General features: G+C 53.6%; 3 protein-coding genes across 3 annotated transcripts; 1 reads left to right on the plus strand and 2 right to left on the minus strand.

The window, feature by feature from the left end:
* Nucleotides 1-1,177: 1,177 nt before the first annotated feature.
* On the minus strand, nucleotides 1,178-1,828 carry NCLIV_061370 (conserved hypothetical protein; the record flags this gene model as incomplete). The annotated part of the gene is made up of 1 exon (XM_003885689.1): nucleotides 1,178-1,828. The coding sequence occupies one exon, from the start codon at nucleotides 1,826-1,828 to the stop codon at nucleotides 1,178-1,180; it is 651 nt and encodes a 216-aa protein (XP_003885738.1).
* Nucleotides 1,829-3,664: 1,836 nt separating this feature from the next.
* NCLIV_061380 (hypothetical protein) lies at nucleotides 3,665-5,644 on the minus strand (the record flags this gene model as incomplete). Its single annotated transcript, XM_003885690.1, has 4 exons — nucleotides 3,665-4,387; nucleotides 4,508-4,752; nucleotides 4,907-5,017; nucleotides 5,374-5,644. 4 exons carry the CDS (start codon nucleotides 5,642-5,644, stop codon nucleotides 3,665-3,667), a joined length of 1,350 nt encoding a protein of 449 aa, XP_003885739.1.
* Nucleotides 5,645-8,103: 2,459 nt separating this feature from the next.
* NCLIV_061390 (conserved hypothetical protein) lies at nucleotides 8,104-11,978 on the plus strand (the record flags this gene model as incomplete). The annotated part of the gene is made up of 8 exons (XM_003885691.1): nucleotides 8,104-8,261; nucleotides 8,707-8,774; nucleotides 9,190-9,302; nucleotides 9,711-9,784; nucleotides 10,140-10,245; nucleotides 10,732-10,776; nucleotides 11,343-11,486; nucleotides 11,739-11,978. 8 exons carry the CDS (start codon nucleotides 8,104-8,106, stop codon nucleotides 11,976-11,978), a joined length of 948 nt encoding a protein of 315 aa, XP_003885740.1.
* Between the last annotated feature and the right edge of the window lie 24 nt (nucleotides 11,979-12,002).

Here is a 12,002-nt window from a genome sequence, read left to right on the forward strand (position 1 = left end):
AGATGCTTCTTCTTTTTGGGGGCAAAGCCGTCTTTTTTTGTTGCCAACACCATGGGTTTGGTCTTGCTTGAGCAACCAGTTTGCTTTCGTTTTACTGACGAACAGGTTTCTCTTAGAGGACTTGTAAAAATTAATGTGCCCTTGTTTTTGTTTGGTGCATATGGGTTCGTAGGGTCACAATGAGTGCCCTTTGCTGGAGCCAGTCTCCACCAGAGGTCACATTGTACGATTGTATGTGGTTTGAATCGATGGATACAGAAATCTATCTTTGTCGGCACGCTGCTTGTGGGCACGTCCTGTTGGTTTTTCGTAACAGTGGGACAAGCACGCTGGACTACGCCCAGCACATGTCTTAATAAATCGAACAGGTCCATCGGAAGGATGCGTGAGCACACCAGTTGCGGGAAGGCGAACAATTCTTTAGCTCGCGTTTCGTGCTTTGCTGTGCCCCGTTAACTTGCCCTCTTTTCTTGGGCAACCGAAAATGTAACCTTTCGCGAATCTCACGGAATCGTGCTGTCGCTGTGAAACGGCGTAATGTGGTCCTTTCTGCAACACGAGCTCCAATTGACCTTCGCCGTTTTGCGGGAGCGAACTGGACCTCGTGACAGTTTCCACTCGAAGGTGAAAACAGGCAATGTACCAGTTACATCACGCTTACATTTGCACCCGGTGACGGAGGGTTCGGCCAGTTTTCTTAACTGTTCAAAATGCTTGAACGATACGAAGACATTTCATCGTAGCCTCCCCGTTCGCCTTTGACATGCAAGCGTCTCGGAGTCGAGAAAACGCAGTGTGTCTTGCGGCATCAGTTAGCTGTTCACGTACGTAATAATCGAATGCGTTCCGGAGCGTCACATTTGAATTAGATGAGGCGAGTAGCTTGCTGTGGCTCTTTTAGAATGGCAACACCGCGCCCACAAGTTACAAGCAGCTAGCGGACAAGGGGCAATAGCGCCAGTCATATCCGTAGTGTCGTTTTCGGAGGGATAGACCCCTATGCCGTTAAGAGTATGGAGGCAGATACGGGCGGTCAAGCTTCCCACATGGTAGGTCTGGCAGCGCTCAACTGAACTTCAAGAAGTCATGTTCACGTCTTAGCGACAAGAAATAGCATTCGGCGCACAAAGCAGGGACACAGCCAGAGTTTATGACGGATTTGGGTGACGTCAGGCGTTTAAAACGGTCGACGTGAGGGTGACTCGTTTGTCCCTGTTATTACATGCAATACAAATGTCCGCCGGCGCGGTGCCGGCGTAATATTGGATACGTTTCCATAGTGGCTCTGCCTGGGCAGCAAGCTTACACAGTAATACCTCGTATCAACATAAAAGCAGGGACTTACCAGACTGATTGTGTCACTGTGCAAAACAGTGCTTCGATGCCATGAAAAAGATTTTGTGGGGGGTGTGCATGCGGGCTGCTGCTTCAATACGGGATATGGGCGTCGACAAGGCAGGCAGTGACTCCCGACGCCACGCCGTCGTTGTCCGCTGTATCCGTTGTTCACTGACTCGAGAAACCGACGATTTGGTAACGGGAACTGCGGTGTATGGCGCCGTGCTCCTGGTCGGGGGCTGCGTTTACCTCTGAGGTTGCTCGGACCTCTACTGCTTCCGATGGTCGGCATAGGTTGTCTGCGTGGTGGCTCCGCTTCTCGTGCGGCGGTTCTCGTGTGAACCTGGTAGGCTGAGCTCAACTGAAGAGGGCTGGCGTGCTGCTGCGCCCTTGTATTTCCGGGTAGATGAGAGAGAGCAGTAGGTGTGTCTGGGAAAAGGGATATACTCGTCGGTGCAAAATCAATCAGTGTCTTCTGGGTCTCTTCCATTTCCCCAGGCTTGACATTCGGATTAAGTTCGTGCCCGGATTGATGTTCCTTGGAAAGCTCAATTGTATCTGCCTTCACTATGTCAGTGCCAGACTTGATAGCCTGGTTCGTTGAAACAGAAGCAGACTTCTGCCATTCATTGCTGTTGCTCGCAACAGGTTCAGCTTCGTCACTTTGTTTGTCCGCATTTTGACGGCAGCTGATGAGCGGCTTATCTGTAAGCCACTTGCGAGGAGTTCGGTCTCGGACGGCGGGTGGACCTGTCTCGCTGCTCCGTTCGTACGGCGAGCAGCAAGGAACGTTGATAGAGCTCCTGCAACCTGTATCAGGGTGAACGAGTTGAAAACTGTGTAGAGGCCTCAAGGCCGTGGTAATGACCTTCGCCTATCTGCAACTGAAAAGACATCAAGTCACAGCGGAAAGCAAGTCGCATGATGCAAATGTCGACCTACTGGTGGCCGATAACAGCTCCGGAGTAGGGTCGGAAGAAACTTAAGCATTTGCTGTGACAGTGTCGCTCAAACAGCTACAGAGGCTAACTTACGTCTCGAGGAAGATGGGCTTCTGATCCAGGGACTGAGGGCGACTGGTCCATGAGTTGAATTAGCTTTGCAATAGACTTGTTGCCGGGGCTTTCACTGGTCTGTGACACACGTTTTTGTCGCTAGTGGGAGTGCGCCGGGGAAGCAAACTTTTCACCTGGTCCCGCTGTGGCCGCGGGTGTCGCGAAGAACCGGAATTATCGGCCGTTTCAATCGGGGACTTCTCTAGCATATCCACCAGGCTATGCCATAATGCCGTATCCCATTCACTCTTACTATCCATCTGGATGCCACATTTAGTCACAGCTGAAACTATTAGTCATGCTCATGGGCTTACTTCATTTCCCTGTTCCGGGTGACGATCGGCAAGCTGTTTTGCTGCTTCATTCCCCATGGCTGAGAGATATGGCTGTCAGATCACGTGGCTTCCGAAGGCATAGACCACTGCAAGAAAAGACTACGCACGTAACTCCTATCTCTGGCCGAGCCGCTGTAGATACAGCTCATCACCAGGTCGTACCGCCGCACGTCATGCTTCTGGTAACGTAAATTGAAAGCGGGCGGATCAGTTTGTGTTGGAAATCTAAACAGTTAAACTGCGCTTCCTCGTTCGGTGACATATGTCACTCTAACGCGATGAAGCTTACAGGCGAACAAAAAAGCCGTAAAATGTTGCCGACTACAAATATTTGTTTCAAAGAGCCGCTACCTGGAACTGGAAGCCCGTAGGTTGCTACACACTGCGCCAACGATGGTGTGCCTTGACCTGACACGAGGTGGAGTTACGGCAGGAAACAGCGTGCAATGCTACAAAACAGGTGCCTGGACCCCGTCTGTCCACTTAACGGTGCAGTCAGGCTGTCAGCGGAGAGATAGCAGCGGCTTCAACTACGGAATGTTTCCCAGTGGTTGCTTTCGTACGGGAACACGCTGACTGGCGTGCGGCACTCTTTGAGTGACGTGGGAGAGCAGGTCCAGCTGAAGACCCGTCAGCCACCCAGCCGGAGCCGACTACAGCTTTTCCAAGACAACTGCGAATTCATTGAGAATTCGAGTTTCCTACAGATGGGCTGGCAACAAGTCTGCATAGGAGTGCCACGGACATAAGAGACTCGTGTTACTGGCGTCTACGTGGACTGCAACCGCTACCTTGAAAAGGCTTCCCTCTATGGGCGCCCATGGAACCAATAAAGAGTGGGGTAACACGCATAATAAAACGCGCGTCGACTCCCTAGGAAACTCTTTTGCATCCCTTCCACAAGTTAGATGCGCCTGCACGGGGAGGCCATCCTCTCTATGGACGAGCACCATCTGTTGCACAACGAAGCTTCGACTTGGGTTCTTCCTGCCTCAGCCGCTGCAGTGGCTGCGTATCTCGACAGCGTTTTTGCTGAGGCCGGTCACTGTCTGGTCTGCTTCTCTTCAGAGCCTCCTTTTGTGCAGTGACATCTTGCGCCGACGAAGGACCCTCCGGTGGCCGAACTGAAACCTTATGGTCGCCATCATCACTTGTGGTTGGAGGATGTTGGAGATTATCATCTCTTCTGCTCTGTGCCTCGGAACACGAAGGCGCATTGACAGACACACGATCTGCTTGCCTGAAAGGGAGCTGACGAATTCCAGGAACAGCTGCGACAGCTGCTGATGTGCGACCCAGATCTGTTGAGCTTTTAGCACTCATATTCCGCGCATGCGGCCGTCGAGACAACGGCAGAGTATCGCCTGTTTCTCCTGCCGTCGCTACTGTTCCGTGGTCACTTTTCTTGAACGATTCCCGTGACACCCGCGTTTCTGCGCGGAGACTTTTCTCTCGCCGCTCTCTGCCACAGACAGGATCAGCCGATGGCATTTCCGCTGCGCCGTTCCGAGACTGCGCCGTAGCGATGTTCTCATCAGAACATGATGAGTCACATTTTTCATCGGTCGTTCGACACTCTCCTCTCCCCCTTGACTTTCCTCCATCCGTGCGCCGCGGGTTTGCTTCCGGCGGTGGTTCGTCGTCGCTGTCAACATCCACCTGTGAACAGGAATCAGCATGCTGTCGCGGTTGTACTTGCGTTCCTTCCGCAAATACAGGAGCTGGAGCCCACGATGCATCTGCCCAATCACTTTCTGTATGGAATCATCTTTCACCTACGGAGTGCGGAAAGATGAGACGCAGGTATGACATCTTAAAACGTAGCTGAATGCTTACCTCATCGCCTTCTCCGGGTGCTCCATCTACTTTCGATGCTCCGTGGGCGGTTTTGGGGTTATCGTCCTCTCTAGGTCTCCGAAGAATCAGCTCCTTCAACTTCCGGTTGAAACACATAAAGTGCGTCCAGCCGGGCGACAACGCAATACCAAGGCAGTGGATGAACATATCTTCCGTTAGTAAGCCATCTGACACAAAACATTGACAGCAGAAACCTCCAGAGTAACATACGGAATGGAGGCCTCCATCTCCCGCTCCTTCGACCTTTTACGCGCGCGACCGATAACACGCTCTTCAGTTGCCAGGGTAGTGCCCCGCGAGCAAAATTCGATTATCTCTCACCTGGCATCGTCGATGCGAGTTTCTCCGCTTCCTTGCGGACGCCCCTTGACAGGATCACATGACGGTATGTATACCTTTCATCACTGTACCGGGGGGAGTAGTATACATCCCCTGCAAAGACCAGAGCCATTAACACCAACCAACAGAGATCTGAGCACTCTACGACGTACGATGCTGAACAAACTGCCAAAATGCACAGGATCCGTGCTATCCGCGTTAACGTTGCATTTCCCGCGTAGGCGGCATAAAATAGCACTTGCCCAGCACCCCCGTGGCACCTGTTGCGATCCCCGGGGCAACACTACATACAAGTGACACAGGGAAAGTCCTTCCTGTTGCACAGCTTTTGAAATGGCCACAACATACACTTTGCACACTCGACCTTCCATCATTATCTCAGAGGGTGAGCGTAACAGTGGGACAAAACAAACAGGTTTTCGCAGTATTCTGGTGAAAACGCCACGTACCGAATGGCGTTTCTTTCCAGGGATAATTGCGAATGTCCGTATTGAGGATTTCGCAGTTGATTTCCTTCTCCAGTTGTGGATCAACAGGGATAAACACAGCACGATACTTCCTTTGTTGCTCTCTCTCACTCTCCTCCGCAGCCTCTAGCCTCGCAGTGACAACGTCCGCGTCCTCGGTCTCAGGCTGGCAGAGGAAACTCTGGTTTCGATATACCTCCGGAACACCTTGTAGCGCACGAAGCTGCGCCCGTAAGGAGTGCCCACTCGCCATCCCTCCAGGGACCAAAGCAAAACGCGTTTTCTCCTCGGAACACAGAAAACCGACCGGGAAAAACGAGTCGGTTGCTACCGTCCGCAAGAAGAGCTTGCGTACCGGCGAGGAATTTCCAGAGGCCAGAGACAACTTTATATTTCTACACCGATATTAGCAAACGCTTGTCACATCGCAGGGATCCCTAGAACGTTTTTGTTTGTCCAGGGAAACACCTAAAATCGAGACAGATTAACCAGTGTGTGTCGAGCACGGCAGACTAGTGAGCGCCAGGGAATGCAGTGTGTGTCTTGTGGCCCCGAAGTGCTTGCCTTCCTGTCCCTCCATGTGCAGTTTCCTCTCGAGAACCCCCCAAGAAAGTGTTGAGTGTCGAAAAAATACAGCTGAGGCAGATTTTTTTGGGGAGGCCAACAAGAAACCGGCAAGGGTGGTGGGTTTGGAGTCTACCATGAGCACAACAGGGTCGCGATAAAACTCGTATGCATGGAGGGACGGGCGAAACCAAACAAAATCACTCTCTTTTTTTGGAGAAGCCACTCACACAAAAGACTCTTCTTGTCCTCAGCGAGACGCTCGGAACATCGAACGAAGACGCATAACAACTGGACAGTCGATGCTGAGGACGCACATGGGGTACCACCACAACGCATACAAGCCGACAACCATATTTACTTTTTTGCCCAAGTAAACGATAGATGAGCAAGAGCAGGATGCGTCTGCTTGCCTAACTTAAGAATGAATCACCCCGTCAAAAAGCCAGCTTTAAAATACAGCTACGTTATCCGATAAACGATTATACAGCTTGTTTCTTGATTGAGACCCCAAAGGTCGCAATACCTCCTCTCTGACCACGCAGAACACTTTACGTCCCACCCTCCTCACCACTCGTGCCTTGCCTCCTTGTCCTGAAGATCCGTCTGCATGGCCACTCAACTTTTTTCTTGTCTCATTCTACATTTGTCACAAAATCGCGTGAAATTGAACAAGCCCTTCCCGTTTCTAACCTGCATTTCGTGCACAACTGAATAAATTCCCCGGCAAGGACCGGAGAGAGCGATCAAACGCAGTCGGAACACACTACGACCAAGATACCAGGAACCCACAGACCCAAGATGCGCAGAAACTTTTCTCCCGTGCTAGTCAGGCAGGGTTTTACTATTTAGGTTTTTTCCATGGAGCCCCTCTCTGCAGACAGACGCAACGAAGAGAGGGTCAAACGAGATAGAGGTGCAAATAATGGAGAAAGATAGACTACTTGATAGTTCGTCGAGAGAGCCTTCGTGGTGAACCCAATTTGCGAGATGAGAACCGAAATGACCGTACGCGATGGAGACGAAAGGGGGCGCAAGGCAGAGCCACCGCTCTACTCCTTGGCAGTGCAGCAACATGCAATTCACCTTTCCAACTGTGCACACAGGAGTGACCGGCAAACTGCTAGGGTGTGTTCAACTCTTTCTTTCTTCGTCTTCTTGCAAAGGAGACAGTGAGGTGGACACAGGCGACTCGAGGCAGTACCCGTTTCTCCAGCGATTCCTCCTTCGTCTCTTGCCTTTTGAGAGGGCGGACTCACTTGACGCGCCGCAGTGACTTTTCGTGGCTTTGCTGTCGTCGGTTTAGTTCTTTTTCTCCCTCGAGTTCCCTCTTTTCTCTCGGAGAGAGGCGTTCGCCACACGCGCGGGCCTCCGGCCACGCATGTGGAAGTTGTTGGAAAATGCGCATCTCGCGGTGGAGGAGTTCCGGCACAGTCTTGCTTCGCTTCGGCCGCGCTTAAAAACACTTTTCCTCCTGACAGCCCACCCGGACAACTCTTCCGTTTTCCAGAAGGAATTTCGTTGTTTTGAAACTGTCCCATCTGCCGTCTCCTTTCTCGAACGGAGGTGTAAACTCCCTCTGTCCAGAGGGGAAGGAAAACCCGTCCGTCCGAGACCTTCCGCAGGACCACGCGCAATTTGCGGTACATGCCGTTTTCACCTCTCAGGCGCCACCGCTGTTTTGACTTTTTAAAACGGGAAATCACTACCCCCGGAGTGGATCTAATCACACACGAACTTACCAGATAGTCGCTCTTTCCCGGTGCTTCCTGTGCGGCCCTACGAACCTGCATTCCTTCTGTTTCCCGTCCGGACGGCTTTTCCTCAGACCTCAGACTACCGAACGTGTCTGTCCTCGCCTTTTCATGTAAAGCTATTCTTCCCCATCCGTCTTTTCAAAATCCAGAGCCTCGAATCCTTCACGGAGTTCCAGCTATATTCGTACATATTTTCGTCTGTGCCCGTAGCTTTGTGCGTGTCTGTAGTTGTGAAGCAGCGTTTTCGCCTAAGTAACGCTCTCCCCCTCCCCTCATTCGCCTCGCTTTTCCCTCCTACCAACAAACGCCAGTGCTATTTTGCAAGCGACTCTGATCTGGTGGATTCGCCACTTTCTTTTTCACCCGACTGTCGGACATCCCTTTTTTCAACATGAAGGAGAGCGAGCCGCGCGGCTTGGCGGGACCCACGACCCTCCGGGAGGCAGCGGGTTCCGTGCTCCCTCTCCGCGTTCGAGCGTCAGTCGACAGAAAAATCGACAGTGGAGACTTGTACGACGCACATCAACTTGTCCGCACGCTCTTCTTCAGGTGAGGCACCGCTGTTTGGACCGTGGTGAAAAAGAGCGACTGGAAAGGTGAGACCGGAAAGTGCCCAGCTTGGCGCGTGTCCAAAATGGACATCTGCGCCTCCCATTCCAGCGAGGCGTTCGACCGCGACGTTAAGCCAAAGACACACGTCAATAGATGTGTCGAGGCAAATGTACACCGCGGGCGGCGTTCTTGGTTGGACCTGGCTTCACGTTCGAGCGGTTCTTCCTGTCGCGGCGAAGCCTCAAAAGCAGAAAAGGAGAGCACATGCGCCGCAACCACTCCGCGCAAGGGCGCAGCGGAAGGACTGACGATTTCTCGTTGGTTTGCACCTGCGGCGTGTGCGATCGAGTGATGGAGTCAGTGCATCGAAAGGCCTGTGGAAGGCCCAGCAGACAAGCTCGCGGCGTGTTTTCTTCCGCTTTCTCTTCTCCTTTCTCGTCAGGTTTATGGCCAAGCGCGAATCCACGCAGGCTGTCGAGCTCTGCCGCGTCTACGGCCTTCGGTTTGCAGGTACGCACTCTTCAGAGGGGAGAGAGCCACCCTGGCATTTGCATGCAGAGGCTGCAGGCGAAACGAACCTTCGTCACTGGCAGAGACTTCGCTTATGACCGGTTATACCGTTCCCCGACCCTGCCCCCAGGCTCATGGACATGCGCCTTTTGCAGCAGGGATGACCTCTGAAGTCAGGTCGTCCTTCTTCGCTGTCCTGGTGTCTCTTTACCGCGTCCCGTCGCCCTCTCGCTCTCTTCTCCCTCGACGGCTTTCTTCGGATATCTCTACAGAGTCTTTTCCGTTTTGTTTTGTTTCTGTTTCCGGTGCCTCCTCTCTGTCTGGTTATCGCTCGCGCTCTCCATTGCCATTCGTGCTCGGAGCTGTGGACGATGGGGCCGGGGTTCGTCCCGTTTTTCTCTCGCGTGCTCCCCAGGGCTAGACCAGGAGGCCCTCGCCGTCGATTTGGGCATGAACATGCTGACTGCGTTGGAAGCCAGTCGGCAAGCGGAGGACGGCGCGCCGCCGAGTGACGAGCAGCTCGGGCAGGTGAGAACGGGAAAGATTAGGAGCTCCAGAGAGAGAGACGCCCGCGATCGAGAGACAGGCCCCGGCGCCAGGCCAGTGCTCAGAGACTGAGAGGCGCAGAAGACGAGAGACGACGCAGGAAGAAAAGGACGCCCGGTACACGTGCGTGCCTAGACAGGGAGAAAGAGAGGGGGATGAATGTCGTGTGGACCCGATGCAAGAATCAGAACCAGGGAAGAGATGAAGGACGCTTGAAAAAGCGGAGAGAAATGGGTTCCCCCCCGGCTGCTGCTACAAAATAGGGAGGCGTCACCTCGCGGTGTCTCCGGCACCTTGCGGCTGTTCGCGTTTCTTCATCTGCGTCCTTCTGTCGCACTCTTCTGTCTTGGGCGTTCTCCACTTTCCTCGGGAATGCGTGTCTGCCTGCAGGTCATCGAGCTGTTCAACGCCTGCGCAGCAGCAGGAGGAAAGAAAGGCGTCGACAAATACAAACTCATCAATCGGTGAGGCGTCGCGTTCTTCGCGTGCAGTGTGACTCTGTTTGTTGTGTTCCATGTCTCTTACAAAAATAAATTTGCATCCGACGTGGCCAGTGGACGATCCAATTGTACGTCCACCCTGGGAATGCGCGCCCTTTGTGGTGTGTTTGGCTTCTCGCTTGCCGGCTGATTCCGTTTCACGGGTCTTTCTGGGGTCGTCTCCGGGCCCAAATTCGTCCTCTGTTTGGATGGCCTGTTCCTTCGAACCGCTACTGCGTCTCCTAGCTTCCGCCTGTTGCCCCCGTTACCGTCTTCTTTCCTTTTTTGCCTTCACTGCCGCTTCGTGCGTCTGTTCCCTTGGAGCCCTTCGTCTTTCCAGCGCTCTCAAATGGTCTCGATCCCCTCAGTCGCCTTTCGGACACGTCCGGCTCCACCGTGCAGCGGCGGAGGCGTACTGGAAGGAACAGCGCTACGGCCTGTGCCAAGTGAGGAAGAAGACAGTTCGCGGCAACAGACATGCACGCCGCTTCCGACTTTTCACGCCGACAAAGAACCCCCCAAACTGGATTCTGTTTATGGATTCCGCCTACTGCATGCTGACATATTCACGTGCCGGCATATTCACCTGTCCACACCCCTTTAGACATGCACACATACGTAGGTACCTAGAGAGTGTGACGTGTGCACGCATGCACATAGAGACGCCTGGGGATGTGCACCTGCATGCCTATGCAAATATGCATGCGCGCGTGGGAATCTGTATCGCGCATGTCTTTGTGTGATGGTTCGCATCCAAGCTAAGGCATCCAAGGCGACCGGTGCGTATCGATGCGGCTTTGCTGTAGATGGAGGATCCTCTTTCTTTTTTGCCACGCTGCACGGCCTCAGGTGCCGTTTTCCTGCCTAGTCGACAAGGCCGCCGCGCTGTGTGGATCTTCGCTTTGCCTGTCATTGCGCCTTTCCGTTTCCAGGGTCATCTGATCTACTGTCGAGATCCGGAGGCGCTCTCGCAGATGGTCAGTCCTTGCCCTCAGTTGTCCTCTCTTCACGCCCTGTGACGCACTGGACTGCTTCCTCGTGGTTTCGTCTCAGGGGAGTCAGATTTCCGGTCGCTTTCTAATCTCTGCGTCACCGTTTCCTCTTATCCTTTTTCGTCTCCCGGCTTCCTTCTATTCGCCTTTCTCCCTCTTCGGGCCTATCCAGTGTCGCTTTATCTGTGTCCGATTCCTTCCTGTATCGCCTCCCTAGCGTCGCCCCCCGTCTCTGTTCTCTCCGGGTACCCTTCCTTCGTCTCATCTTTGTTGCTTCTCACTCTGCGCTGGGGCATTGCTTCTTCCCGCGCTCCGTCGGGTATCTTAGTGACACAACTGTGTGTTGTGTCGCCGCGGTTTCGTTTCTCTCGTCTCTCTCCTAGAGCACACGGAGAACTCTGTGGCAGCCTTGCTCTCGAAATCCTGCGTCTCTCTCAATCGTCACTCCTCTCGGCTTCCACGCTTCGCCCCTTTCCCTTCTCGCCGAGGTCGAGGCAGCGCAGCAGCAAACGAGGGCCTGCAGAAAGCATGCGTTTCCCATTTTCTTTCAGGTGAAGGAGTGGCAGGCGGCGGGGTACTTGAGCGAGCGGCCGTTCTTCTGGCTGCGCCTCATCCTCATCCTTCTCTGCCTACGCGACACAGAGACTGCCGAGAAAGTCCTTGGCGGCTCAGGGGAAAATTGGGACTCTTCGGAGGTAGGGCAAGACAGCATGTTCGGAGTGTGTCCCGAAGGCTTCGCTAACGAATCGGATGTGTCTCGGCGTTCTCTCTTCGGTCGCGTTTCCTCCGATTTCTCTTCTCATCTCTCGCGTGTGTCTCCTGCGGTCTTGTGAGTCAGCCACTGCTTCGTCACCATCGGGCTTTTCTTTCTACTTTTGCCTGCATTCGTGCCGTGCCTCCGCGCCGCCTTGCGACCTTTTGGGCCTTGTCTCTTCCTCGCCTCGCAGGTGCCTGCGCCGCTTCAGCTGGCCTATCTTCTGGTCTGCGCATGCAAGTACAAGAGCGGGAAACTTTTCGACCTTTTGAAGCAAAAGTACCACCTCGTTCTTCGACGTGACGAAACGTTTGCCAAGTACATGGACGAGATCGAGAAACGGACCATCGGAAGAATCCAGAGACCGAGCGTGGGCCTCGCGTCTCTGTTCTCCTCGCTCATGGCGAGCCTGTCTGCTGACGATGAGTCGTAGAGAGAAAAGGGACAGACAGGGTTA

This window comes from Neospora caninum, chromosome XII (genome assembly GCF_000208865.1).
Source record: "Neospora caninum Liverpool complete genome, chromosome XII".
In the NCBI taxonomy this organism is placed as follows: domain Eukaryota; phylum Apicomplexa; class Conoidasida; order Eucoccidiorida; family Sarcocystidae; genus Neospora; species Neospora caninum.